The sequence below is a fragment of the Erithacus rubecula genome (genome assembly GCF_903797595.1).
Source record: "Erithacus rubecula genome assembly, chromosome: 3".
NCBI classification, from domain to species: Eukaryota; Metazoa; Chordata; class Aves; order Passeriformes; family Muscicapidae; genus Erithacus; species Erithacus rubecula.
The window spans coordinates 4,675,848-4,703,743 of record NC_136689.1 but is presented as its reverse complement, the minus strand read 5'-3'; the positions used below and the strand labels follow the sequence as shown (position 1 = coordinate 4,703,743).

General features: G+C 38.3%; 1 protein-coding gene across 2 annotated transcripts; it reads left to right on the top strand.

The window, feature by feature from the left end:
* WDR48 (WD repeat domain 48) lies at window positions 1-27,194 on the top strand. Of its 2 annotated transcripts, XM_079301690.1 has the most exons (20): window positions 11-88; window positions 847-908; window positions 8,395-8,535; window positions 8,857-8,935; window positions 9,217-9,299; window positions 9,415-9,544; window positions 13,012-13,100; window positions 13,946-14,047; window positions 14,379-14,603; window positions 15,663-15,737; window positions 16,088-16,190; window positions 16,494-16,591; window positions 18,149-18,256; window positions 18,717-18,813; window positions 19,301-19,396; window positions 21,462-21,567; window positions 22,949-23,036; window positions 23,585-23,661; window positions 24,378-24,570; window positions 25,181-27,194. In XM_079301690.1, exons 1-20 carry the CDS (start codon window positions 34-36, stop codon window positions 25,274-25,276), a joined length of 2,103 nt encoding a protein of 700 aa, XP_079157816.1. In that variant the 5' UTR covers window positions 11-33; the 3' UTR covers window positions 25,277-27,194. The 2 variants fall into 2 exon arrangements, with proteins under 2 accessions (XP_079157817.1, XP_079157816.1); XM_079301691.1 differs by lacking the exon at window positions 847-908 and having other exon boundaries at window positions 1-88.
* The last annotated feature ends 702 nt before the right edge of the window (window positions 27,195-27,896 follow it).

Genomic DNA, 27,896 nt, shown 5'->3' with positions numbered 1-27,896 from the left:
ACTTCCGGTCGGACATGACGCCACAGTGTCAACATGCAAGATGGCGGCGCATCACCGGCAGAACACGGCGGGGCGGCGGAAAGTGCAGGTGAGGGCGCGGCGCGGCCGGCAGGGCTCGAGGGGAGCCCGGAGCCTCGCGAGCCACGCCAGCGGCTGCAGGGTGTCAGGCCTCGGGGGTTTCTATGGCAGCGCGGTGGCCGCGCTCTCCCACAGCAGCGCTGCGGTGCGGGGAGGCAGCGCCGCACGCTCCCGGGGTCTGTCCCCCGCCTCCTCTGGCCGCCGTGGCGGGGGCGAGCGGCCGCCTGAGGCACGCTGGCTGCCGAGCGGGGTCGGTTGTGCAGCCCGCAGGAGGCGGGGCTGGGGCAGCTCGGATCAAAAGCGGCGGAGCCCGGGGGCAGCTGAGCGGGGACAGAGGGAGCGGTGCCCCCTGACCTGCGTGGGTGTAACGGGGATTCTCGGCAGCGGCAGAGCTGCAGGTTCCTGCCGCGGCTCTCTCGGCTCTGCCCGGAGCCGGAACAGCTTTATTTTAGGTATTAGGAAGAAATTCTTTACTGCGAGCGTGGTTTGACACTGAGATAGTTTTAGTGAAGCTGTGGATGCCTCATGCCTGCAATTTTTCAAGGCCGAGTTGGACGAGTCAATTCTGCACAACCTGGTTTAGAGAAATCTGTCCCTGCCCAGGTCAGGGACTTGGAACTGGGTGATCTTCAAGGTCCCATCCACCCCAAACCATCCCATGACTCTGTGATCTGCTTCACATCCTAGTTCTTCTTAGTTACCGTAAAACACCTGTCCCTTTGCACACATGAGCAAGGAGCAAGATTTTTTTTTCTTCTCACATTTCAGAAGTATTCCTTGCCAGCTCCAGGCAGCATTTGTTGAAAGAAACCCGTGGCACAGGCAGTCAGGTGGGTGTAGATATTCTCAGCACACTTGAGGAAGAATTAAACCCTCAGGCTTGGGCTCACGTGTAGCTACAAGTAGATTGTTGTAGCCTTGGTGGAGACTGGAATTGCTGAAGTGTGTATAGAAAGCCAAGAGTCTTTAACAATGAAAGTCACTAAAATAGTTTTATTTTATGGTTCTCAATGCTTTTCTTCTTGTTTGTAATACTGTCAGCCCTTTAGATATTTTTACAGCTTTCACTATAGAGAAAATTCAATGGTTTATCAATGTGCAAAGCTGCTTAGTGGCAAGTGCCAGTTTCAGCTGTACCTATCCAGTGTGATCAAATGAAATATTGATTAGGCTTGAAATAGCATTAGGAGCTTTCAAAGCAGAGGTGGGTTTGGTTTTTGGATAAATCATTTATCACACAGAGGAAATGAGCAACTCTTTAGAGCATTTAGTGTTTTCTGTGGTTAAGGGAAGCACTTTGTCAATTCTATATAAAGAATTCCCTTACTTTAGCAGAAAAAAAAACTGGATGTGCTTTAAAATATAAAGAATGTCTGTGCTATAAACAAGTTTTTGCAGGTTGCACCCCTAAGGAGGAGGATTTTATTATACCTTGGTATTTGTTTGATGTACTCCTATTTATGAAGCAGCATTTACCTGACAGCACCATAAATCAAACAGCACATTGTTTCCTTTTTTACTACTACTTTTGTCCCCAAGCATTGCTTAGCTCAAAACCTTGTTTTTACAGGTGGTTTTGTGCTAGTTCATGATGTTTTTTTCTGTTCTCACTGAACTGTGTGGTATTTTTTTCACCTGATGTATAAATGACACTCAATGTGCATAACACTGATCTGTGTCTCAGCAGTGCACTGTGAGTTTAGATTGGTTGTGTTTCCCAGGGGAAACTCCCCAGCCCTGGAAATGTTCAAGACCAGGTTGGATGTTGCTTGGAGCAACCTTGGGTAATGAAAGATGTCTCTGCCCATTGCAGGGGGTGGAATGAGAGCATCTATAAGGTCACTTCCAACTCAAATCATTCCATGATCAACATTTTTAAAGCTTGATTGGAAGCTGGATTTTTTTCTTGATTCTTACTTTTTCACTAACCTGCTTGGTTAGTGACAGGACTTTGTTCAAGTAAAGGAGTTTTAAGTGTCTGTTTTATCCATCAGCTGCTAATGGAAAAATAAAACCACTCATGATTTAATTCCCAATGGCTGATCATATAGGGTGCTTCTACATAGAGTTTTTGAGAGAGGCAGAGTTGGGAAAATTTGTTCCAAACCTGAGGCTGAAAGAAGAGACTTTTACAAAAAACACCTCTCAAGCATGAAGGAATTTGATTCCTTATATGACAAGAGAGCTGGTTGAAGTTTATGGAAATCAGAACTATTATTAGCTTGGGTGCACCTGTTCTACTGGTAAGCAAAGCTATCCAAAATAGTCAGTTTAGGGTGCTTTTGCATATAATTGTAGTTTCTAATGGTTTAATCAGAGTGGATGTTTTAGGCCTCAAAATAAATTCCATGCATAAGAAAAAAAAACAACTCTTTTAAATAGGAGTCAGGCATTTGAGGTGTTGAGTGACAGGTGTTTGTGAAGCTCAGCCCTGCCTTTCTGAAGGCTGCAGGAGTGAGGATGAGTGATTTGGGAAGGGAAGGGGGATGCAGAGGTGTGTCAGACACAGATTTGGGAAGGGAGGGAGGATGCAGAGGTGTGTCAGACACTGATTTGGGAAGGGAAGGGGGATGCAGAGGTCTCAGACACTGATTTGGGAAGGGAGGGAGGATGCAGAGGTGTGTCAGACACAGATTTGGGAAGGGAGGGAGGATGCAGAGGTGTGTCAGACACTGATTTGGGAAGGGAGGGAGGATGCAGAGGTGTGTCAGACACTGATTTGGGAAGGGAGGGAGGATGCAGAGGTGTCAGACACTGATTTGGGAAGGGAGGGAGGATGCAGAGGTGTCAGACACTGCTGTAGCTTTCAGATGTCATCCTGGCAGTCAAGTCAAGGTGAAGCTACTTCTCAGCAGGTGCCTTGACTGCTGCCCTGGAGGGGCTGCATTGTAACTGCTCTCCCAAACTTGCCCCCTGGCCAGAATAAATTTACCCCCACACTCAAAACCAGATGATAACACATGAGAGTTTTGCCATGTAAGGATCCTTATAATATGATTGCATGAATTTTAGGCACTTTTTGTCTTTAAGTCTTGTACAGAGTAAGAAAATCTCTCTCCATCCCTGCAAGTGTTCAAGGCCAGGCTGTGTGGGGGTTTGAGCAACTTGATCCAGTGGAAGGTGTCCCTGCCTTTGGCAGTGGTTGGAATGAATTGTCTTTAAGGTCCTTTCCAACCCAAACCATTGTGATCTTTTTGAACTATTTTGTCCCATTTGTGTACTAATACTACCACTTACTAGATGTGATGTGTTATTTTTATATTTTATATATAATAAAAAAATTATAATTGGATGTATTTATTTCATATATAATGCTTAAGCAAACAAACAGCCAGTATTACACTGTAAAAGAGTAAATGAGCTTCTTAATGCCTTCTATTATTTTTATTCTGGAGCCTGGATAAAAATTAAAATCTTCCTAATTAAAAGCCATATTTTTAGGGATACATATGCTCCACCAAGATAGTAAAGCAATGTTGTTTTGTTTTTTTTTTCTTGGTACTTCACCGCTGCTTATCTCATTCTTGATGCAATTCAGATCTCATGGAAGTCTCCCATGATTTTGAGAAATACCTTTTCTGTTTTTAATTGCTCACTTAGAAACAAGGAATGAGCCCTCAGAGCTCAGCTGGTTACTATTTCCTCCACGTGGTTTAGTGGGATGTTTTATAAGCAGATTTTACCCATCTGTGAAGATAAAGTCTGTTATAATACATGTAATGTAACAAGGGTAACATGATCACATATGAGCTGATACATTTATCCATGCAGGAAACACTTGTAAGTCCTACAAGAAATACTTTTGTCTTTGTGTGACAAAACCTATCTGTTTGCAGGAGCTTTATCTGTGAAGCTCTTAGGTAATCATTAAAATGATTAGTCCTGATCCATTTAGGGTAGTGAATCCCATAAACTCTTTATGGTGAGTGGATGTTTGTGATGTTTGTGCTCTGCTGCTGTGGAAGATTCTTACTCATTTTGAGAGCTTATAAAAGCTGCTGCAGTGTTGATGTCAAAGCTTTGATTGTTAGTAAAATATTTCACATCCCACAAGCCCTGCCCCTCCCAGGCAGTGGTGGCAGTAAAGCCATGGTGATCTTGTTATTGTAATTGGAGTTATTGTGTCTGTGGTTTGCCTGGCTCTGTGCTCTGATGGAAGGGTCACAGCAGGATGTGCTCCAGCCTGTCCTGTGAGGGGCAAATGCCTCTGACATCTCAGAGCCCTCACTTCCTGGGGGTCTGCACATCCCTTTCCAGGCAGAATCCAGTGCTTTATCTTCAGTGATAAGATCTGTGTGCTTCAGGAGCAGAGGTGAATTTTATCACAGCAGTTTCTCCTCAACCAGAGCTTTACTGCTTTTATATTGTTTAGATATGTTTGTGTATACACAGGCTTGAAAATATACTTTGTATTTGTTTTATATACTTAACTAAATATACTAATATTTCTTAATTCTATGCTAAGTGGCACTCAAAAACCCAACCAATCAAAAAAGCACTTTCTCACCTTCCCTGCCCCCCAATAAGAACATAATGGAAAACCACATGTGGATTATCAGCAATCTTTCTTCTTATTAGTGAATGTTTTGGTGTTGTGGCCTTGTCTGTGTCCACCACTCTTACACAAGTTTCATATCTTTTAGTCAACTTGCTGTTGCTTTTATTGATGCATTTCCAGTTCCCCATGCATTTCAACAGCTTTTCAACACATTTTGTAGAGCCCTTAATTTTTCCCTCTGTGTTAATATGGAACTATTACATTTAAGTACAAGCCTGGATGCTTCTGGTGTTATTCCTCCCTTTCCAAAGGGCTCCATGTGGTGTGCAGCAAATGTCTCATGAGGTTATTTTGAGTTCAGCCACATATGCTGTGTCTTGTTCTACTTTTGTTAATGTACAAGATGTTTATTTCACCCTCAGTGTCTGGTTGGCAGGAATGGATCATTCAATTTTTTTTTTTATTTTGGATGAGCAAATAAATTTATTAAGTATTTTCACTGTAAAAAAAACAGTTATTTGAATATCATTAGGTCTCCAAAATGAGTTGGAGAGTCCATTTTTTTGCTGTAGCTCTTTTCAGTTCATGCTGGTTTTGGGACAAATGATTTGCCTTGTCCTTAGCCAACTGCTTGAATTGCAGTGTTCATTTGAAGTGTTGGTGTGGTGTCCCATCAGTTTCCTGGCCACAGACTAAATTTCTCTCATTTTAATTTTCTTTCTGTGTCATTGTAATTTTAAAAAAAATAAAGGAGTCAGTGTTTAATATGGATTAGAGTTACTTTTATGATTGAAAAATATCTGTCATAGTTTCTCCCCATGACATGGGTGAAGTTATCATTACCTAATAAAATAGGGATTTTTTATTCTTCTTCTTCTTACCATTACTCCTTCAACTTTTAAGACAGTTTATTAGGACAAGTATACTATTCCTGTTGTGGACACTAAATAACACTTTGTAAATTCTAAGTCTGAGGAGATACAAAAATAAGTGGTAAATTCTATGCACAATAGCAGTCACTAATGGGGAATTTTGTATCGAGCTCTTTTCATTGTTTTGCTATATTTTTGTATGTCAAAGATCTCTTCTGTTTACACACACAAAAAAAAAAAATAAAAGCCAAACCCACAAGATTTTAATCTTGTTTAATTCAATTGTTATAGCAGAGTTTTTTTCTCAAGTTTCTCACAGGGAGAAAGAAGGATGATTTTGGATTTCCTGTTCAACTTACGCTGAGGTCCAACTCAGTTCTACCAGGGAGCAATAACACTGAAACAATGTCATCCCTCTCTTTATCCCAGTGCTTTTCAAATAAAAACAATACTTGCCAAGACATGTTTGACTAAATTAATATGTGGAAGTCATTAAAGGCAATAGAGGGTAAATTAACTTTGAATATTTCAGTGCTGGTGGTAATGAGAAATTGTTGTCATCAGTCTCTTCTGATCTTGTCTTTGTGCGAGGAAAAAACAACATTTGGTTGAGCTGACTTGAATTTGGTCAAGATTAGTAGAAATATGACTCAATTTCCAAAGTCCTGTGAAAGTTTTAATCAGATATGAAAAGTATCTTATTTACTAAAGTAAGCCATCATTTAAGGATTTTTGTTTTGCATTTTTAAATATTTATGGCTGTGTTTTTCTTGAGCTCCTTGAAATTAAAAAGAGTAACATCATAATGTGCAAAAAGCATCAGCATTTCCATGCTTAGGTGACTAACATAGTTTGACAATCTAACTTATGAGTGGAATGCAGAGCTCTTAAATTATACCTGAAAATATAACAAATATGGGAGGTGACTGACAGAGGAGGAACAAATCTGAAAATTAAAGACTTCTCAAAGAATATCCTTCTAGCATTTGGGAAAAGAAGAGGTATAGGGCCCTGCTGATCTTGAGTCTGATACTGTATCAGGAAAATATTTTGCTCTCTAATGAATAACATTAAATTTGACCTACTGACCTCTAGGTTTGTGTCTTAGCTGCTCATATTTAGTATTTTTAACTGAGTGTGTATACTGGCTTTATTCAAAGAGTTTGACAGCAGCATGAATTTGATGGGCATCCCTTTGCCTTGTGTTTATATCAGTTAAACCTTGACTTTGACTTGAACATTATATTTTATACACATAATCTGTGTGAGTCTTTTAGCAGCACAGACATGATATGATTCAGCCCAGGTAAGGAGTGGCACATACATCTTTCTCCCTGCATCTCACAAAGAAATAATACCTCAAGTGCTTGAAGTGTTTTAACATAACACTTCTGTGTGGTTGCTGGTGTCTTCTTTCAGCAGATCCCTGGAGCTGTGTGTAGGTGGAAACTTGAGCATGGGTAATGATAATGTTATGGATGAGTCTGGAATGGGTGAGAGAAGCTGAAAGTCTTGGAAATGAGGACACAGTCTAAAACTGGGAGGAAGAGCTGTGATACTAAAGGGGCTGACAGAAATTATGTACATGTATTGTACATACAAATTATGTATTATGTACACCACATTAATAAGTGTAGTGAAGGACTTGGGGAGTGGTTATGGAGAGCTGAGGCAGAAGGATTCAGGAGGGTTTTAATTTTGGTCCTTCAATGTTGGTCTGTAGAGCTGCTACAGCTGTTTCTGAAACAGAGAATAGCACTGGACTTGTGTTTTCTGGAAGTGTCAGTGCTCTGGCTGTGCTGCCTGAGGATGGGATAATTGGATGGAGGTGTTTCCCAAATGGACCTGTCAGTTCCCATGGTACATAATCTGAGCTGCTGTAAAATACTTCTGTGATGAGGACCACTGAACATCTAAATTTGTTGGATTTATTTTGTGTCACTAAGATCTGATCTGGAAAACATTTTCTTTATGCTACTTTAACACAGTTACTGGAGTGAAAAATTGCTTTCAGATCTCTAGTCCAAGACTACTCCTTTATAAGCATTATCAAAATATGTGTATCCTGGGGATTCCTGCTTTGAGCAGGTTTGATTGTACCAAGCATGAAATTTTACCTTGTTCTGATTATATTTAATAGAATCTGGGAAGATGCATAACTGCCATCTTCTCCCCCTTTTCCCTCAGCATGAGGACTTTCCTCAGAGTAGTGTGAATGCAGTAGCTCTAAAGAAACTGTAGTGTCTTAGGATTGTTTTTACTGAACACAGATAATGGAGACTGCTGTGGTCTTTCAGAGTCTTCTGAAATTTCCTTTTAGTTTAGTTTTTTGAAATAGCCTTTACATACAGTGCTGTCAAATGTGGAAGGAAATAAACTGATGGAATCATTTATCTGAAGGAGCACTAAGAGTTTGAGTTTCCTATTATATTGGCAGGTAGGTAGTTCTTTTAAACTAATTTTAAAAATAATAGTGACACCTACTGAATTTGTATCTGCAGTCTTTCAGTGCTTTGTGAGCCATGGTGAGCATTTCCTCTCTTTTTGGAGGCTGGGAGATAGTGGCATTGCAGCTATAGAAACTGAAAGTGGAACCCACTTGGGGAGTGAGACACAGACTCAGAATGTTGTCTAAGGTCACCCAGAATATGCACACACAGCAAGAAATTGTAATGAGCATTCTCTGGGTCTAAGCTTAAGTTGTAATGATTAAAAGAATCTTTTGGCCTCCAGTTCTATCACTGCTGAATCTTCTCTGACTCTTGCCCATTTTTGGGGCAAATGACTTTGGTAGTGCTGGTAACACTCAAACTGACAGACAGTGCTTGTAAAACTCTTCATATTTTCCACTCAAGAACCTTACAAGGATGAAATTTAGATGTTCAGATTTTTATGGCCAGGTCAATATCTTAATACCATAATTGGATTTGTGCAAATGTGTTTCAGGTTTCCTATGTGATTAGAGATGAAGTGGAGAAGTACAACCGGAACGGGGTAAATGCACTTCAGCTGGACCCAGCATTAAACAGACTCTTCACGGCAGGGCGGGACTCCATCATAAGGATATGGAGTGTCAATCAGCACAAGGTCAGTCAGCAGAGCCTTCCTGCCTCTAAACTTACCTTTTTCCAACTTATCCTGCTGGTAAGCTGCTTACAGGGCCATACCTGATGCTGTTTTTTAACAGCTGCCATTTACTGTGATCACAGAATGCTTTTCATATTGCTCATACTGTGGTATTTTACATAACTGTGTAGTTCTCACAAAAAGGTTCAGGGAGAGTGATTTCAAACAACTTTGCATTAGAAAACTTTGGATCCAAATGCAGGCTGAAGAAGATGCCACCACAGGATGTGATAGTCACAATCTTCTCCATTGGTGATGAGCTTATTTTTTCTTAATTTGCAGCAAGACCCTTATATAGCATCTATGGAACACCACACAGATTGGGTAAATGACATTGTGCTCTGCTGCAATGGCAAAACATGTAAGTACTTAAAAGTTTCAGAACTGTACTATTCAGAAGTTGTATACAAGTAGATTATCTGGTGCTTTAATTATTTTCTATCTTTTCTTAGCATGTAAAATTAATTTGTGATGAATATTGTAATTTTGGTAAATAGTGTAAGCAGCAGTTTTAATGTGAATTGAAATGTGTATATAAATGATTGTTTTAATCTCTTTTGCAAAACAAATTAGAGTAGTACAAATATGCTCTAAAGTAATATATAAGCCATTAAAATTTAGTCTTTATTCTTTCCAATTTAGTGATATCTGCTTCTTCAGATACTACTGTTAAAGTGTGGAATGCACATAAGGGATTTTGCATGTCAACACTAAGGACGCATAAGGTGAAAAACATTATCTGTAAATACTGTGTGTGATCACTGCCATTCTTACATTTATTAAGATGTAGACTTCAAAAGGATAATATTGACTCATATTGTTGCATTTATTTTGTTGTAGGACTATGTGAAAGCCTTAGCATATGCAAAAGATAAGGAGCTGGTAGCATCTGCTGGGCTGGACAGACAGATATTCCTCTGGGATGTAAATACTCTCACAGCACTGACTGCCTCAAATAATACTGTCACAAGTAGGTATTTGGGGAGGGGAGGCAAATGTAATGCATTTTATTGAGTAGCATAATCTGTGAGGTCAGTTTAAAACTACAGATGCCTTTTTCTATCTGTACATTAAAATATGGGCAATAAATTTGAAGGTGGGGTTTGGATGCTTTCAGTCCATTTATTGTGTTATGTAATAGCTGGAAATCTAGAGCAGCCAACAGCATTTGGAGTAAAGGACATGGCATTTGGAATAGAGGACAAGTCTCTCTGAAGTGTTTCTCCTGAGCTATGATATGCTGGGTTCTCTGAAACTTGATAGAGCTTTAAGAAGCTTTTAACATCTCAACCAACCTTTTATAGAAATATTCTGAGCTTATTTGTTCCTACATTTTCTGTGTATTATAATTTGAGGTTGTTTTTGTTTGTTTGTTTGTTTGTATGGATGCTGTTTTTTCAGCATAGTACAGCTCCTAGAGCAGGACTTGATACATTGTCAAAATTGTCAGAAGAATAGTTTCTAGATAAACTAGACTAAAAATCACACAGAGCACTAATTACATATAAGGATATCATACATAGATGTAACTCACTACAGATTGGAAGACAAGGGGTAACTGTAAATTCAGCTCATCAGGTTCAATTCTCAATGTCACCATCATCTTTTAGGATGTCACCTGTCCTGCTTCTCTCTCCCAGAAAGTCATTATCTAAATTGTGAGATCTTTCCTTTTTACAGCAATTCCAGCACTGCCTGTTTTAGAATGATCAGGGCAGAGATGGTTAAGTTGCTCTTTTGGGAAGTGTCACACCAGTCTTTAGGTGCAGTTGGATTTAAGTGAATAATATAAATCTGAGTCATGGTATCCTGGTTTATACTGGATATTTCACAGTTGATTTTTTGAGACAATCTAGTGTGACCACAGTGTGCGTGTTAGGTAGGTTGGAAAAATTGTGTTCTCAGTGATTGATCTTTCATTCTTTAGTTAGTTTGATGGATATTTAAACAATAGTAATCTCAGGTGTTCACTGGGAAAGAACAGAGCTATTGCACACTGCCACATGTTAATTTCCTAAATAGGCCTCAACATAGGTTAGGAATGACTCAAGGAAAATCTACGAAATTAAAATTTGGAATTGAATCAACATATTCCTAAGAGATTTCAGGAATATGTAATTGTGTAGGTATGAGGAAGGCATGTTGTCTTGTTGGTATTGGGTTTATTTACTGTATTGGGCTGATTTCAAAAGGTGTGTTTAATTTTATAGATTTGGTGTCTTCTAAAACCAGAGGTGCATGTGCTAGGCTGAACTGTTTTGTATTTGTTGTCTAAAGAACTTTTTAATTCAAGTATAGCCTTGTGCTGACATGTCTGAGTAGCCTTTGGAGGAGACATGGCTTTAGAGAGCTGTGTCGCACTGTAGATGCTATTGGGATGGCACATGACTAAAGAGATTTACTTTATAAAAGAGAAGAAATATAAAGTCATTCTATTTCTTCCTTTCCTTACTAAAAGTAAAATTATTTTATAGCCAAACTTTGCTGGTGAGTGTAAGTTTTGCTGTCTTCTACTTGAACAAAGAGTTTTTAAAGAAAGAATTTATTTGTGAGCTCACAGGAAAACTCAGTTGTGGGATAATAGAAAAACATAAAAACACTTCTTGTGCACTGTAACAGTGATAAAGAACCTAAATGATTTAAGTGAATCAGAAATGGGAGATGGAGAGTACTGAGGAGCTGGTGCTTGTTTTGAACCCAAGATCAAATGGAAGTGGTGACATTACCTCTAAGGTGACAGGGAGAAATTTGCATTTCTGGAGTAGGAACACAAAAAGGAAGAGAAAGCAGAGGAGTTTTTTCTTTCATTTTAGTGCTCCCCAGTAACTGTTTCTGTTGGAAAGAACACAGTGTGTGTCCTCACAGAACCTGCTTTCCTGAGTCCTTTCAGGCAGTATGGATTTTTTCAAAGTACGAATGAAAATTGTTCTTGTGCATTAGTTTTCTGTCTGATTTACCTGGAAGCAGTGTACACAAACCAGCATTAAGAGGAAGCCTATTTTTAAAGAGTCTCTCAGTCAGCAGAGCTGTAATACAAATTAACAGGTAGTCTGTTCCAGAAGAGAGTGGAGTTGAGCTTTGCTTTTGTTCTGGCATAAATTTTGCTTCTGTACATTTAAGGTTCTCCTATTCCTGCTATCCAGTTTTTGATAACTCTGTATATTATCCTTTCCTAAATTATTTTGATTGTTGAACAGTGTGCTAACCTTGAAGAGTTTTCAGTTCTGTGTTTTGCTTTTAGCTGTTTTCTGGGAACAGTGGAAAACTCTCACTTTATTTTAGCTCCAAATAATAGATGTCATTTGACAGTTTGCATTTGAATGCTATAACCAGTGGCTAAGAAGACTCTGAAGTAAAGCTGCATAATTCTTCAGAGCATCATAGAATATCCTGAATTGTAAGGGCCCCTCAAGGATCATTGGACAACCCCAGAAATCTCACCCTGTGCCTGAGAGTGTTGTCCAAATGCTCTTGGGGTTCTGGCAGCCTTGGGACCATGATCATTCCCTGGAGAGGCTGATCAGTCCTACCACCCTCTGGGGGAGGAATCTCTTCATGATTTCCAGCTTAAGCCTCTCCTGACACAGGTTTCTCCACTGTGACAAAATGTGAGCTTACATTATGATATTAGGTTACAAATGCTGTATTGGAAACTTAGCTCCATCATATAAATAAATCATTGTGTGAGGTTTCATGTTTTTACTGGCCATGCAGTTTGTTGCTATTCTCAGCTTTCTTGGCATACTGATGGTATGGATTTGAGGCTTGATGAAGTGCCTGATTGTGCTCTCTAAATAGATGGTTTTCATTTGCTGTCTGTGCTTTTCTGAGTTGAGGGACTGGTACTTTAATCTCCAGAAGTGGGTTAGGCTGGTTGGTATAGAATTCCTCAGCACTAATGGTAGGTGTGATGCTCAGGAGCTGCCATATGGCTTTCACAAATGCAGAGGTAGCATCTCTGCTCAAATAACACATTTCAGTGCTGCAGTGTAACTTCTCTGCATTTCTGCTGAACTAGGAGAACAGCCTTTAATACAAAACGTAGACTTTTACTGTTACTTAGCTTGGAAAAAAATCTCTGCATTTAAATCCAAATGCTGTGTGTTACAAGATCACAAAGAAGTGTCATATTCCAATAACATAGTTGAGCAAGAGTAGCTTGATGGCACAGCACTGTGGTGTCAAAGGTCACCCAGATTGTAATGACCATAAATCTGAGGGGTTACTTTGTTTTTATGCAGTAGTAGATTAAGAATTGGAATGGGGCTTTCCCAGCACTATGCTGACTTTAGTATTTCTTAAAGCAGTTCTATATATGGGGCAGAGTGGCATTATTTTCAAGAGTCATAGAGTATTAAAATACTGGTTTTGAGTGAATAAGTATGTTTTTCAAATAACAGCATTGAAATTGAAAATGTGAATTTTATTTTGAAATAGCTTCTTCCCTGAGTGGGAACAAAGACTCAATCTACAGCCTTGCAATGAATCAAATGGGAACAGTTATTGTATCAGGGTCCACTGAAAAGGTAAGCAAGATGTGGTGAGGTTCATTTCACTTCAGTATAAAGAGACATTTTTATTCATTTTCAGTGTCATGTCTGTAGCAGCTTTTGTGTTTTCAGTAGTGAGGGCAGACACTTCTCTTAAGTGGGAGTGCAAGTGTAGGATACAAATCCTGCTTCAGTCTGAAAATGTGGTGTATCCATAGAGCTTTAATACATCAGGGACACAATCAGATCAGCTTGTGTAACCCTCTTTGTCAGAGATCATTACATTTTCCACAAGAGCTCTGATTTTTGAGGTCAAATGACTCAGATGAATATCAAGCAGTTGCTGCAGGTAGGAGAGAAGGTGCCAACAATTTGCAAGATCCCTGCAGGAGGTGGGAAATGAAGTGAGCTAATGAATCTCAAGTGTTCCCAAGAGACAGCCCTTGCTCTTTGTTGTAAAGGAAGGTGAAACAGGCTTAAGTCACTGTGATTTGGATTTTTTTACTTACTCTAACCTTGAAAGAATTTTATTTCCAAGACAATATAAAAATGAAAATAGGATACGCCAGTGAAGCACCTGAGAGAATTCTCAGAAGCACATTTTTTGCTCACATCACACTATTCTGTTTTCAGTCACTTCTATTCTTTAATTTCTGTAAGACAGAAGAAGCCAGAAAACAAATTAAAATCAGGAGAAGATCACATCTGGTTATTATAAGATATAGTTATGTCTATCTTGTTCTAACAGGTATTTTCAGAGATGGATGCCCACATGTTTGGAATAAGGGTTGAGTCATTTGGAAAGGCTTAATTTCTGCAGAGGTAACACACTGGTGGGAAGAATGGTGTCAATGTCATTTATCCAATGTCTGTTTCCATAGGTTCTAAGGGTGTGGGATCCAAGGACTTGTGCAAAACTAATGAAACTCAAAGGGCACACAGACAATGTCAAAGCTTTGTTGTTGAACAGAGATGGCACCCAGGTATGTGCTTTAACCTGAGACAAAGGCATTTTACAGAGAGCAGAAATATCATTTGTCCATTTCAATGTAATTATTTAACATCATGGATTACAGATATTTAGTGGTTAAAGGGGGGAGGCTGATGGGTGAAAGTTGTTTTTATTACATGTTCATCTAGGCGTGAAATGGATTTTTTAACATAAAATACTGGAAATCATGACTAGACTTATCTTTTTAGCACCATTTAAATTTACAAAAAATACAACTACATAAATTACCAAATCTTTTTATGAAGGAAAAGATGTTGAAATCCTTTAGCAGCTGTTGGATTGAAGTGCCGGTTGTTGCTCAGTGTCTTTCAGGCAGCTCTGACGGGACGATCCGCCTGTGGTCCCTTGGGCAGCAGAGGTGCATTGCCACATACAGAGTCCATGATGAGGGTGTTTGGGCTCTGCAGGTCAATGAAGCCTTCACTCATATTTATTCAGGAGGAAGAGACAGGAAGATTTATTGTACAGATTTACGAAATCCTGACATCCGGGTGCTGATCTGTGAAGAAAAGGCACCAGTTCTTAAGGTAATGGTGTTGCATTCAGAGAATTGTGGGATGTCTGAGGTTAGAAGGGATGTCTGAAGATCTGGTCCACTCCTCTTCCCTGCCCAAGAGCACTGGAGCCTGGAACCACATCAAGATGGGTTTTGAGTATCTCCAAGAATGGAGAATTCACAATCTGTGCCAGTGTTCTGTCACCCTCTCAGTATTAAAGGATAATTGCATGTCTTCTCATGAATCAGTGGCTTGAGATATAAATTGATTAAGGAATTCACATTGGCTAACAAGTGTTGACTATACCACATCTTCAGCAGATTGGCTCTATCTCCTAAATTACATCTAAAGTTTAATTGCCTGAAGTAGATGGATGCCTGGCAGCTACTGAAAAATATGCAAATTCAGATATTATTGCAACTGAATATGCTTCACACATGAGAAGTTGGGTTTATCAGGCTTTAGTACAGTTTTGAGAAACTGAGCTGCCATTGCCAAGGTTTTGTGTAAAAGTGGATTTTTCTTAGCAACAGCATATGTGCATAGGACTGTTTTAGAGTCTGTTACATACTCATGGGAACCAGGAGTAAAGTTATTTGTGGGTTTTTTTGAGTACCTAAACATGATGTTTGCCTGCTCAAGTCTGAATCTTTCAAAGAGATTGTTCTTTGAATTTTCTTGCTGTCTCTAACTTTAGTGACATGACCTTGGAATCTGCAGTGTATAAGGCTTTCCTTGGGAGTGAACTCTAGCTTAATGTGTTAAGATAAAATCTGGATACATTAATTTAGTTGTGGATAAGTCAGAATGTGAGGATTTCATTTCAGAATGGAAAATGAATGTGCTGCTCAGCTGTACAGAGTTCAGAAGGGGCCTCTGATCTTGGCTACAGTGATTCATTTATCTGAGAAATGTAACGTCAGAGCCAAATGTATAAAGTTCTGCTCTTTCAATAATATAGTGCTTAAAACTGAAAGTAGTGCTGTTTCTGAGATCCTTTCAGTTGTAGGAGTGGATCTACACAAGACAGTACAAATTATCAAAGGGAAACTAAGTCAAGCATGACTGAAAGTTTGTTTCATTATTTAGATGGAACTGGATAGATCAGCTGATCCTCCTCCAGCACTTTGGGTTGCAACAACTAAATCCTCTGTGAATAAATGGGTAAGTGATGGATTTTACAGTCTGTGAATACAATTGAGTGGTCATGGGATTTTCAGTCTTGATTTGAGAACTGTTTTGCTATTGCTTTCAATTTGACTGGGATATGCTGTTATCTAAAAGCTTCCTTTAAAATAAATCATAAAATGCTAAAATTGAAAATGTTCCAAAGGTATGAAGCTTTGAATTATTTTCTTTGCTCTCTATTTATGATGCTTTTAGAAATAAATTTTATTGCTTGGAGCTGGGTAGTGAACATCTAAATAGCAATTGGCAACTGGCAGTTGTTACAGATAAAAGCAGAGTTTATAGATGATTATGAATGTGTCATTATTTTCTTTTTTTTTCTTCAGACTTTGAAGGGAATCCATAATTTTAGAGCATCAGGAGATTATGATAATGATTGTACCAATCCCATTCCACCCCTGTGTACACAGCCTGACCAAGTTATAAAAGGTAAACAGCTGTTTTGCAGAGGACCTTGTAAAATCTGTTTTCTTTAGCACAAGTTACAGAGCTTTAAGATCTGACTCAGTTTCTTAAAAATTTGATACAATGGTTTCAACCAGAACAATGTAGTTATTGTCTGTCCAGTGTTGGTTACAATTAAAATCATGTTTAAACCTTGGGGACATCCAAGGTTTACACAAAAAAAAAAGTGAAACCAAAGAACAGCATGTCATGTTATGCTATTTAATTTAATATGATATTAGAAAAAAATAATGATAGTAGTAACCTTAATTTTTGTTTGTTTGCCAGGGGGTGCTAGTATTATTCAATGCCACATTCTTAATGACAAGAGGCACATATTAACCAAAGACACAAATAATAATGTGGCATACTGGGATGTCTTGAAGGTAAGGATGTAATTTCACATTTTTCTACTGTTGGATGATTATTTTGTGCCATTTTTATATTTATAAATATATATACACACACGTACATTGTTAGTGTTTGAGATTTGTGGTAGAAAGGCAATCATCTTTCTGACTCAAGATATAATGCAAAGTTTGCCTTTTGAGAAAGTAGGGGGCATTTCTGAACTTTTTTGTAGGTTTCCCTGGGGTAAGGCTGATCTCTGCATTGACCTGAAATTCAGACCCTTGAATTTTTCCCAGGAAATAATGTCTGCTTTGAGGGGGTTTGTTTCAAGGAGAGCTTGTGTTTGCTGGTAAGGCAGGAATGGCAGGAAAATGAGCAGAAGGAATCCTGGCTCCTGGCTAGTGTTGCCTGAGGAGACTTTGGTGTGACATTTCTTCATGTTGCTTTACCAAATGATTGATCAGAGAAGAAGGGAAAGAGTGCAGAGAGAAGAGACTCAAATCACACATCACTGAGATGGTCAGTAATTTCTTCTGTGGCAAAAGCCTGTTTAAATTCTAAATATTTTCTTCTTGAACTATGCAGTGCAGCAGCCAAGATCACTAATGAGACAAAGCATGCTCAGCCAATTTACTGAGTTATTGACTGAAGCAAAAAAGAAATGAAGTTGGAGGACATAGATTTGTACTAAAAATTATCTAGATTATCTTTAGAAAAGTTTTCTTTCTTTTAGTATGTATTTAAGTATGCAGATTTGATCTCAGGACCAGTCAAATACTGCTAATTTTTGCTTTCATTCAGGTTTTTTTTCTTAGTCTGTGAGAAGTGTCACTTGATAGATGTTTAAATGCATATTCACTGTAGAGGTGAGATTATTTGCCAGATCAGAGTGTTGCTCCCTGCACTCAAAAGCTGATACTTTATTGAGGATGCTGGAGGAAGAGTGGGAGATTTTCTTACCTGCAGCTGCACCCTGCAGGCTTTACTTCCTGTAATTTTTCCTGGATTTTGAGGGAATAAATTCCAAGGTTGCAGTCCTTAGTGTTTACCTAAAACAAGTATTTCAGAATGACTCTGCAAGTGGATTATAATAATTTGGATTTTAACAGAATTACTTAAAGGACTTTAAAAGTAAGAAAAAATCCAGAAATAAAGATCTCTACAGAAATTCACTCACTTCTGTTCCCATTGCAGCAGCTGAGCTGAATTTGTTGCTTGATATGCAGGAAAATACCTGTATTTGATGGACTACTGAAATATTGGTACTGATGGAGAGAAAAATGATAGAGTATTAGAAGACAGCAGTCTAGTCAGTGTAGGAAAAATATTGTCCAGTAATCTGAAGTAATATTTCCAGACCTCTCTACTGGCTTGATGCCACTGCCTTGAAGATAAATGAAGAATAAGAATTATTTGCCATATAAAGTGTTGTTTGGCTTTTTAAAAAGGATTTAACCTTTAACTTTTATGTTTTTGGACTGCAGTGCTCAGGTAGAGATCATAAGTCACAGTCATTCCAAGTATATATAAAAATCAAGGAAAAGACTTGAGGTGTTGATATGACTCAGTACTTGTACATTTCTTTTGAACAGGCATGTAAAGTTGAAGACCTTGGGAAAGTAGATTTTGAAGAAGAAATTAAGAAGAGATTTAAAATGGTTTACGTGCCAAACTGGTTCTCAGTGGACTTGAAAACTGGGGTGAGATACAGCTCCTAAATCTGTTGTTTTAATGTCATACTTCACTTTTTTTTCATATATTGTTTGTTCAAAAAGATTTTAGTTTGTTAGCTTTAGAAACTTTGCTTATCTGATGGATTAAATTTCTTTTCGAGTAAAACAGCAAAGTATCCAATCTTCTAATCTGAATAACAGATTTTTTTGTTAATTTTTTGCTTATAGTCTACCAATACCGATTTTGAATTAATACATTTGGTAAACAAATGTATTTATTATTGTATTATAAATATTATATTGATACTAATGCAGTATTTAATAAAATTATTGATATTGTGTTAATACAGTTTTGTAAATAAAATATGCTGTCATGCTTTCAGAAATTCTTTGGTTTGTATTCCCAGCTGAGTGGGAGCAGAATTAAATTTATAGAATTATTTAATCCCAAACAACTTTTATATTCCTTGTGATCTTTTGCCAACAGATGTTGACAATTACTTTGGATGAAAGTGACTGCTTTGCAGCCTGGGTTTCAGCAAAGGATGCTGGATTTAGCAGTCCTGATGGTTCTGATCCAAAATGTGAGTTCTAACTAATGCTAGTGTTTTATTTTAACAAAGAAATCAGAATAAATTCCAGTATATGTTTTGAAGTATTCCAGTGCCATATATGTCAGTATCTGGTTGGATTTGGGAGTTTATTTTCTTAATACTAAATTCTGTAACACATTCTTCAAAGAAAGTATCTCCTTTTTTTCTGAAACAGTCATGTTCAGGCTTTACATTTAATTTTGTTTTAAACCTTCAAGAATGCAAAAGGGAAAAAGTAATTATAACTTAATGTAAAGAATGTTAAAACATGTGAGTGATCCAACAGCAGGGATTCTAAAATCAGCTTTTCATGAAAGATTGTGACAAGCAGATTTCTGTGCCCATAAATAGTTTGCTTTGGGAAAAGAACTGCTCAAACTCTTGGGGAATTTTCTGCTGTGGATCAAATGGACGTTATTATGTTGCCCATGGGGGTTTTTTTGTGTAATTGAAGTTCTGCCTCACTGTGTTTTGGCAGTAAACCTTGGAGGGCTTCTGCTGCAAGCACTTCTGGAGTATTGGCCTAGAACACATATCAATCCAATGGATGAAGAAGAAAATGAAATAAACCATGGTTAGTATTTTTATATTTTCCTTTTTTGTTACTTGACCATTCATTCTTTGTTTATATATATATTTCTTAAACAGGTACATTTGTTGTCTTACACCTATCTCTCTGTGCATTATAGACTTCATGGTTTTTAGCACTTTTAAATTTGCTTTACACCAGAAAGTGTGTTATACTTCTGAAAGTATCAGCAAAAATCTTTGGTCTATCTGTAAAACAAGTAGGTGAATAAATGGTTCTGAAGCAACAGAAACATGATGAAAAATATTGATAAAAAACAATTACTGGCAACCTGGGGCTTGACTTAGAAAAGAAACACTAGATAATGACAGTAAATAGCAATGATTCAGTTATCCAACATTAGCCAGTATTCTCTTGACATAATTCTGGTTTTCTTCCAGGTATTGTAAACAAAATGTAATAAAAGCTTTATTGATAAAAATGCATTCAGTGTAATAATAAGTGGAGTAGGTCTATGGAAAACTCCTTTAAGTGGTGTTTAAGGTAATAATGCTAAGTCAAATCAGGCCTTAGATGAAAGCCATATTAAATATAAGGTAGAGGCTGAATTTGGCAAAGTAAGAGGCTCTAACTCCTAGTTGGAAATTATTTCAGCCCAGGTCAGAGTTGACTGAAGAGCCTCCTCTTTGGTGATCAAGAAATTACTTTCTATAGATAGATGATGCAATTAAGAAAACTGTACATTCAGCATATCTTGCTGCTTTGTGACAAGACTATGCCAGGAATTAGTTGCTTTCTTCTTTCAAAACTGGCCTCCATGGAGAGTTAGAGCACTGGGCAGGCTCTCCTGGATCCCATTGCTGGTTGTCAGACTGTTGTGTATTGGCAGTTTACAGCTCAGAGCCAGGCAAGGTGTGAGGAATGTCACTCACAGGCTTTTGTGGTGTTGGGTTATTGATGCTACACTGCTTATTCCTGTGTAGAGTTGTGGATTAGTGGAATGTTTGGAGTATTCACAACAGAATCAATTTTCATTGCCCTTCTACAGGAAAAAATTAGGGGACTGGCACTGAGCAGTGACTTGAGAAGGTGAAGTTTACCTGCTGGACACTGGCATTTTTGTAGAGATACAGATTTAATTAAACACAAAGTACATGCAGTGTTGTTCCTCTCAATTGTTCAGAGAAGGGTTATGAAAAGGTTTTTCAAACTATAGGCTTTTTCACTTGCTGTAACTTCAGTATCATGTTTACCCCTTCCAATATAGATTTTCTATGCTCGTTACAATTTCTGACCTTCCTTTGGCTATGTGTGTTTCTGGGTAGAAATCAAGGAATGATTCATCTTATGAGTCTGTGCCATTTAAATTTTTAGTGTTGCTTGAATTCAACATCTCTTCAAATGCAGTAACAAGAAGTTACAGTGTAATGGAGATGATTTTTCTCAAGTGCAAGTCAGGCATCCAAATTCTACAGTGTTTCAAGATAGCTACTGATTACAAGCTACACTGTTCAAGAGGTGTATAAATAATGCTGATTTTTCTTTAATTTTGTTCTTTCCACTTGATGTGGAATCAGGTTCTTCAGTCTTTGAAGACCACACTGCTGTAATTAGCTATAATAAATTGAATTTATAACACAGGAACTTCAAGGCACTGTGAGTCTGAGCTTTCCTAGTACCCTGTTTTGACACCTGGCAAATCCAGGTAGAAGAGCAGTGCAAACAACCCTTCAGAGTTCTGTACTGTCACTCTAGAGGGAAGAAGAGTCTTGTCTCAGCAGAGTCTCTTTAGTTGATTCTTAATATTGGTATTTTCAGTTTGACAAAAGACATGGAAAAACCTCATAATTGGGTTTTGGCTCCTGGGCTTTATTTTCCTTTTTTCACAGGCTTTTGAAATAGGCCTTCTACAAACCTGTATTGATCTTCTTGCTCTCTAATGTTTCTTTTTACATACTTGCTGCATCTTGGAAATGGGGATTTTCTTGGTTTTCACAAAGCATGTGATCTTACTAATTTCCAAAATGTTTCTACTGTAGGTGGAATGTGTGCCCTCTTTTAAGGCCTAGTGCAGTCTCACTGCTTTTTTACCTGTGTTTTTTTCCAACAGTGAATGGGGAACAGGAGAACAGAGTCCAGAAAGGAAATGGATACTTCCAAGTGCCACCACATACACCAGTTATTTTTGGTGAGGCTGGAGGACGCACTTTGTTCAGGTATAAAAACTCACAAATGGAAATTTAGAGGCTGGACAATCCCTTTCTTAGTGCAAGGAGGAGTGTTATAAAAAATGTTCTTTGGATCTGTTTTGTATATTTAAGACATGCTCTTGACAGGCAAAATGAGCAGCTGATGATGATTTGGCATTGTCCAACTGAGCATGTGAGTTGGAACATCAGCAAGCTGTGGGGTTTTAGAGCAGTGAGAGTTCTGTGTACTCCTTAATGGGATATTTTGGGTGTCCTTTCTGCAAACTAATAAATTAAACTGTATTTTAGAATGAAACTGTGCTACTTTAGATTCTTGTGTGTTTTGTTGGTCTCTAAGCATTAATTACTCAGGGCCTGCTACTCAGTAGAGAGTTGGCTTCTGCTCCCAGAATTAGCTGATGATACAGTAGAAGTTTCTAATCTGTGGCAGGAAGGAACACAGGTTCTGTATTGCAATGTGTACTAATTACCCTTCTATTTCTTCTCATTCTCTGTTGCACAACTTGAGATGTGTGATACATTAGAGACAGTTTAATAGTGCCACAAAGCAGGTGCTGAGCTTGCAAACACTGTGAATTGTTTGATATTTACTGATGCAGTGAATTTTAAATGTGAGGAGTGGGGTGTGTTTGATTTGTTGGTTTTGTTTCCCAGGCTGAACAGTCCCCAGAATGATGAAAGTTTTTTGTCAGTAAAACAGGGAAACCATTTTCAGCTTGGAAAACTGACTTCTTTTCCTGTAGTATCAATATATTTGTGTTGTTCCTAGGGCTTAAAATTTCCCTGCATTATGTTCTGGTGGATCTTCCCTCTTAGGCAGCTGCTCCTCAAGAGAACATGGGAAAGACCCCAATGGAGGGAGCAGGCCATGTTTATGGGATCTAAAAGGTGGCTTGCAGAACTCTGACAAAATACCCCATTGCAATTTATAACATCAGATGTGGCTTTTTGCATTATTGCATATGCACATATCCTGAAATTGGTTTTATTCTTTCCTTTTAGTGAGGGTTTAGCAGATGCTTTACATGCAAAGCTCATTTTCCCAAGGAAGAGAGAATTGCTTTATGCCAGGTGCCTTTCCCCTTCTCCTGACAGTTCCTTACTTCAACACAGACATAACACAATCAGAGCAAAGTACTTTAATACATTTTGTGTGCCATAGCCATAGTCTCCTGAGATCCTACTCCCTGTTTCTGCTCTGGGATCTGTCTTCCTACAGCTCTTTCTGGTCTTTACAGAAAATAAGTGATCTCTTCCCCAGTAAATTGACAATCCTAACAGAGTTCAGGCTCCCTGCCCATTAAAAGGGCAGAACATCTCCTGAAAGCTTTTTAATGCAAATGACAATAATTGTTGTTACAATAAAGGTTGTTTCTGTGTGTCTCAGGTTGTTATGTCGGGATTCAGGAGGTGAAACTGAATCCATGCTTCTTAATGAAACAGTGCCACAATGGGTAATTGACATCACTGTGGATGTAAGTATTGGCTGGATAAGTTTGGATTTTAGTTTTTTTTAAGATTAACTTTGCAATATCTAAAATGACATTTTACATTTTTGCTGTGTTTGTATTTAAAATAAGTGCTCTCAAGGTCTGTAATCAAGAACCCTTCAAGATGCATCATTTTTTGATGTGTCCAGTTAAAGTACTTTTGCTCAATTTCTTTTGACAGATTCTTAGATAAAGAATTCAAAGTCCTGTACATAATTGCTATCCTTTTCAAGTGAGGAACTCAGGAACAGAGAATACACTTCATATTTCTGCTGTCTTTTGATACTATCTAATTGCCTTTGAAATAAATGATAATTTATATTCAAAAGCTAGATGATCTGTGCATCATCTAAATTGAAGTGTCTCAGGAGTATGAGTAATTTGGAAGTTGGCTGTGGTGGGGATGTTGATTAGGAATCTCTCATGAGTTTTGATAATTAGGAGCTGAATATACTTCACAGAGCAGCTGCTGCAAATAGGAGCTGATAATGGTTCATCCTAAGTTAACACTTCTGAAACTTGTTTCCTTCTAGAAAAATATGCCCAAGTTCAATAAGATTCCCTTCTACCTCCAACCACATTCATCATCAGGGGCAAAAACTCTAAAAAAGTAAGTAATGCAAATAGTACTGTTGACATTGAATATCCAAATAGCAGAAAAAACCTGCAAGCTCAGTAAAATTTAAAAAAAAAATCCCCAAACCAATTCACTGATTTCCCAGAGAATTGTTTTGTGCTTGATGATTTTTGTAGATGTTCTCGGTCATTTAGCAGCATTGCTCTAGAGCACTAAGTTATTTCAGAATATTTAAAGAGCTGTGGATTTGGGTTCAACAGGCAGTTGTTTAAGTTTATGCTAAGAAATGTCTAAGAACTGAAATGGGACTTTGTTTTTTGTGCCATTTAATCAGAAAACAGATGAATTTATAGATTGTTAGTCTGTTCAGAACCACAGCTTTGTTTCCTGCTGCTAACAGATGAATAATTCCTTTTTGAAAGGAAAAGGGACAAAACCTGCCAGTAGGGAATGCAAACCAGTTTGCCAGTGAGCTGTAACTGGGAGCTGGGTTAGTTAGAAAGCAATGCAGATTTTTATCTGGTCTTTTGAATATCTCAACCACTTTTGAGGTTTTTGCTGTGTGACTCTTCAAATAAATTGTTACAATCATGACATTCTGGATGATCCTGATAATTTACTACTAGACAATATAAACATGATCTCTGTGTAGTTGCATAGTTTGCTACAGCTAAGGAAGATGATGTGAAGATAAGAAATGCAGTTTATTTCTCAAATTTTCTTCTGACGAACTTCTCTAACTCCTGCAGAGACCGGCTGTCAGCCAGTGACATGCTTCAGGTGAGAAAAGTGATGGAACACGTGTATGAGAAAATCATAAACTTGGATAATGAGTCTCAGACAACGAGCTCCTCCAACAATGAGAAAGCAGGAGAACAAGAAAAGGAGGAGGACATTGCTGTGCTAGCTGAGGAGAAGATTGAACTTCTGTGCCAGGACCAGGTAAGTTCCCTGTGATCAAAACCAAGCTCTAGGTTGTGAATTTTTGAGTTCTGAGATTAAAATATGCTATAGATTATCTTTTACCTTTACAACTAAGCAAATGTTTTAATGTTATGTTAACTTAGTGCTGACACAAATTCCTGACAGTTGCAGACAGGCAGATGAAAGATTTTTCATAATAAACCTGTTCAGTTTGGTCTGACATGGGGCTCTTACAGGGTTACTTGCTCATAGTCAACAAATGGGCTTAAAACAATTCCATAGAGTTGTATTTTTAGCATTTGTGGAATGCTTTGAATTCAGCTTTTTGGCAGTTTTCAAAATTGGTCCAAAACCACTAATTGCCTAATGAGTTTAATGGAGGTTAGGTACTGAGGAGGTGGTTGTAATCTGAAGTTGCATATTACTCTGCTAAAATCTTTCAGTAATGCATCAGGCTCAGTCACTAATTGAAAAATCCAAACCATTGCATGGCTCATCTTGGTATCAGTTTTCACAATCCTGTGGGTGAACTGGCCTATTTGATTTGGTTTGGGGTTTTTTTGTTTTTTTTTAAATTTCTTCCAGCCTAGCAGATTTGTGTAATAACACCTGCCTTTTTCCCCTGTAGGTTTTGGACCCCAACATGGACCTTCGAACTGTAAAGCATTTCATCTGGAAGAGTGGCGGGGACCTGACGCTGCACTACCGGCAGAAATGCACGTGAGCCACGTGCCCCGAGCGGGCACCAGCCACCTGACCTTGCTGTGCTGCTTCCAAGAGTAGTTCTAGAGCAGCCTCTGAACCCCTAAGGTAGATGAGACTTCTAATGCCTCAGTATGGACGGGAAGTAAACATTTAATTGAAGTGACTAATAGACCTGTAATATAGAGGAAAAAAAAAAAAAAAATCTATATGACTTAAACTAAAGTCTGTCCTAGTCTCAGTCAATGAGATGGGAGGTCCCTGAGTGGTTCGTGTTGTGTGAGGTGTACAGAGAGTGGATGAATACCCAGTGCAGACTTTTGCTTCCTCCTTTTTGCTTTTGGTTTTTTCCCAGAACATTATCCCCTCATCTGCTCATGCTCAGTATCAAACAGGTTTGACCGTATTAGTCACAATGTAATTAAGAACTGCACACAAGGTATTTTTAGTACATTCCATTCCTGAAGTTCCAGCAGTGATTTCTCACAGGTTACTTAAGCATTTCTGCCACCAAAAGAAATTTGGAAAAGAAAACGCCAGAAAACAGATACTGCATACTTGAATGAATGGGCCCATTTAATTGCAAACCAAGGGTTAACATGAGAATTGTTTTAATTGCTTTAGAGAGCTGTTGACATGCAAGATAAGAACACTAGAAAAATATCAGAGCAGTGTGAGTCCAATGATGCTGTGCATCATAATAGAGTGAACGTGCTTTGCAGCAACTTAGATTTTTTTTTTTTCTAAATATATATAACTACTTCCTGCACTGTGTCCTAGGTGTTCTAAAGACACACCTGTCTAATTTTTGGTGACTGTGCTCCAAAAAAGTGTGTGACATTTTGTTAAAACTTCAAACCATTCTGATTATAACTTCATATGTTTAATGTTAAACTTTAGAAACTTCTCAGCAGATTTCATATTCATGAGACAAAAATACTGATTCTTCTTTTCCGAGGTTTTATATGCAATTGTCCTTTTGTTAGAGATTTATGCAGATCTTGTTTTCACTGCTATTTCTAAAAATCTGTGACTGTCATAGGCTCATGGTGATCTTTTGTAGAGGTTTAACTTATTGGGGGGAGGGAGGGTAAGGGCCTTTCAGCTTTTTGTGAGAAAATGTGGGGATATCCCAGAAAACCATTTGTAGCCAGAGAAAATTACAAATCCTTGAAGAGAAATGGTTTAGAAATTACTCTTGTCTGAAGCAGAAGCACAAGTGCCTTCAAGGGGCAGTATATTATTGGAGTTTCTTCAGGAGACACATGCTCTAGCTCTTCCTGTATCTTGTGATCAAGGTTTAGGTTGAGGCCTAAGGAAAGTCCCAATAAATTATATTACTGGGATTGTATCGGTCAGACAAAAAGTATTTTTCATCATGTTTTATTTGAAAAAAATAGTCAAAATATAGTCAAATAGTCAAAATAGTCATTCCCTTCTGCACTTTTAACCCAGCAAAACAAATTCATTGCTTAGACAAAACCATTGTTCAGAATTAAGCCTGCATGTCTTTTCCCATCTTTTGAGAATCAGGTTCAGTTTTTATCCCCATTTCTGTGTATGCTTAGTTTGACACAATTGTGCTTTAACTGCACATTTTTAGTGCTATTTGTGAATTAAATGGTTAAACAGAACTGTAACTTTTATTGGTAAATTGTCCTGACCTGTATTTATTAATAGCAGGGGTCTTTGTCTGTTCCAGTAGGCACTGTTTGGGTTATGTTTTGTTTCCTGGTTGTCTTCCTGTCCTATTGTATACATTGGAGTTGCTCACAGTAATTTTTTGTTTGAAATCAGCCCAAGGTTGTAATTTTCCTTCTGTTTTTTCTTTCTAACCATCCCAAAACACAGTAACAGGAAAGATAATGGAAGAGTCTGCAATGCCAGAAGGGTAAATGATGTTTCACAGTTGTATAGAATAAAAGGCTTTAGTTAAAATACTTTCAAGTTGTTTTGTTTACTAGATGAACTGTGCTATTTTGGAGCTTGAATTTGACAAAGGGCTTCAGAGTGCTTTGAAGCCTCAAATAAAGCAATGACTGAAGAAATGGCAGTGCCTTAGCAGAACCCTGTGAAGATCATCTTGTAATGTGGTTGAATGTAAGAATTTCTGAGGTGAGCAGACCTTCAAGTCAGGGGAGAATGTCACGTGGGCAGTGCTGCTTTTGTACCCTGAAAGTATTTTGTGCTAACAAGTGACTTGTGCCAGTTGCTGCTGAGCTGCCTGGGTGTGGAAAGGTTGTAAGAGACACATGGGAAACCAAGCTGAGTTTCCTGATGTTGAAAATGCCAGGACAGAACACTCAGAGCATTTGCTGTGGGAGTTCTCAGCTGAGCTGCTCTCTCTGACCACACAGTAATTCAGTGCCCAAATGTGCTCCCAGATTTCCCAGTTCTGACTTAGATGAAGTATAAAGTGAGAGAAGGGGGTTTTTTTTGCTACTACCTTTTAAATTGTCACCTTTTCTGGAGTTGTGCTGTCCATAAGATTGCTGAAGGCTGGAGGAGGAGGGCATTGAGTTAATATGAGAGTCACAGCTCTTGGGAACATTGTGAGTAGAGAGTTTCAGATTGCCAGAATCCTGGAAAAGGCTGCAGATTTGCAGAAGTTATTTAATTTCCAAGTTGATAATGGGAAGGAG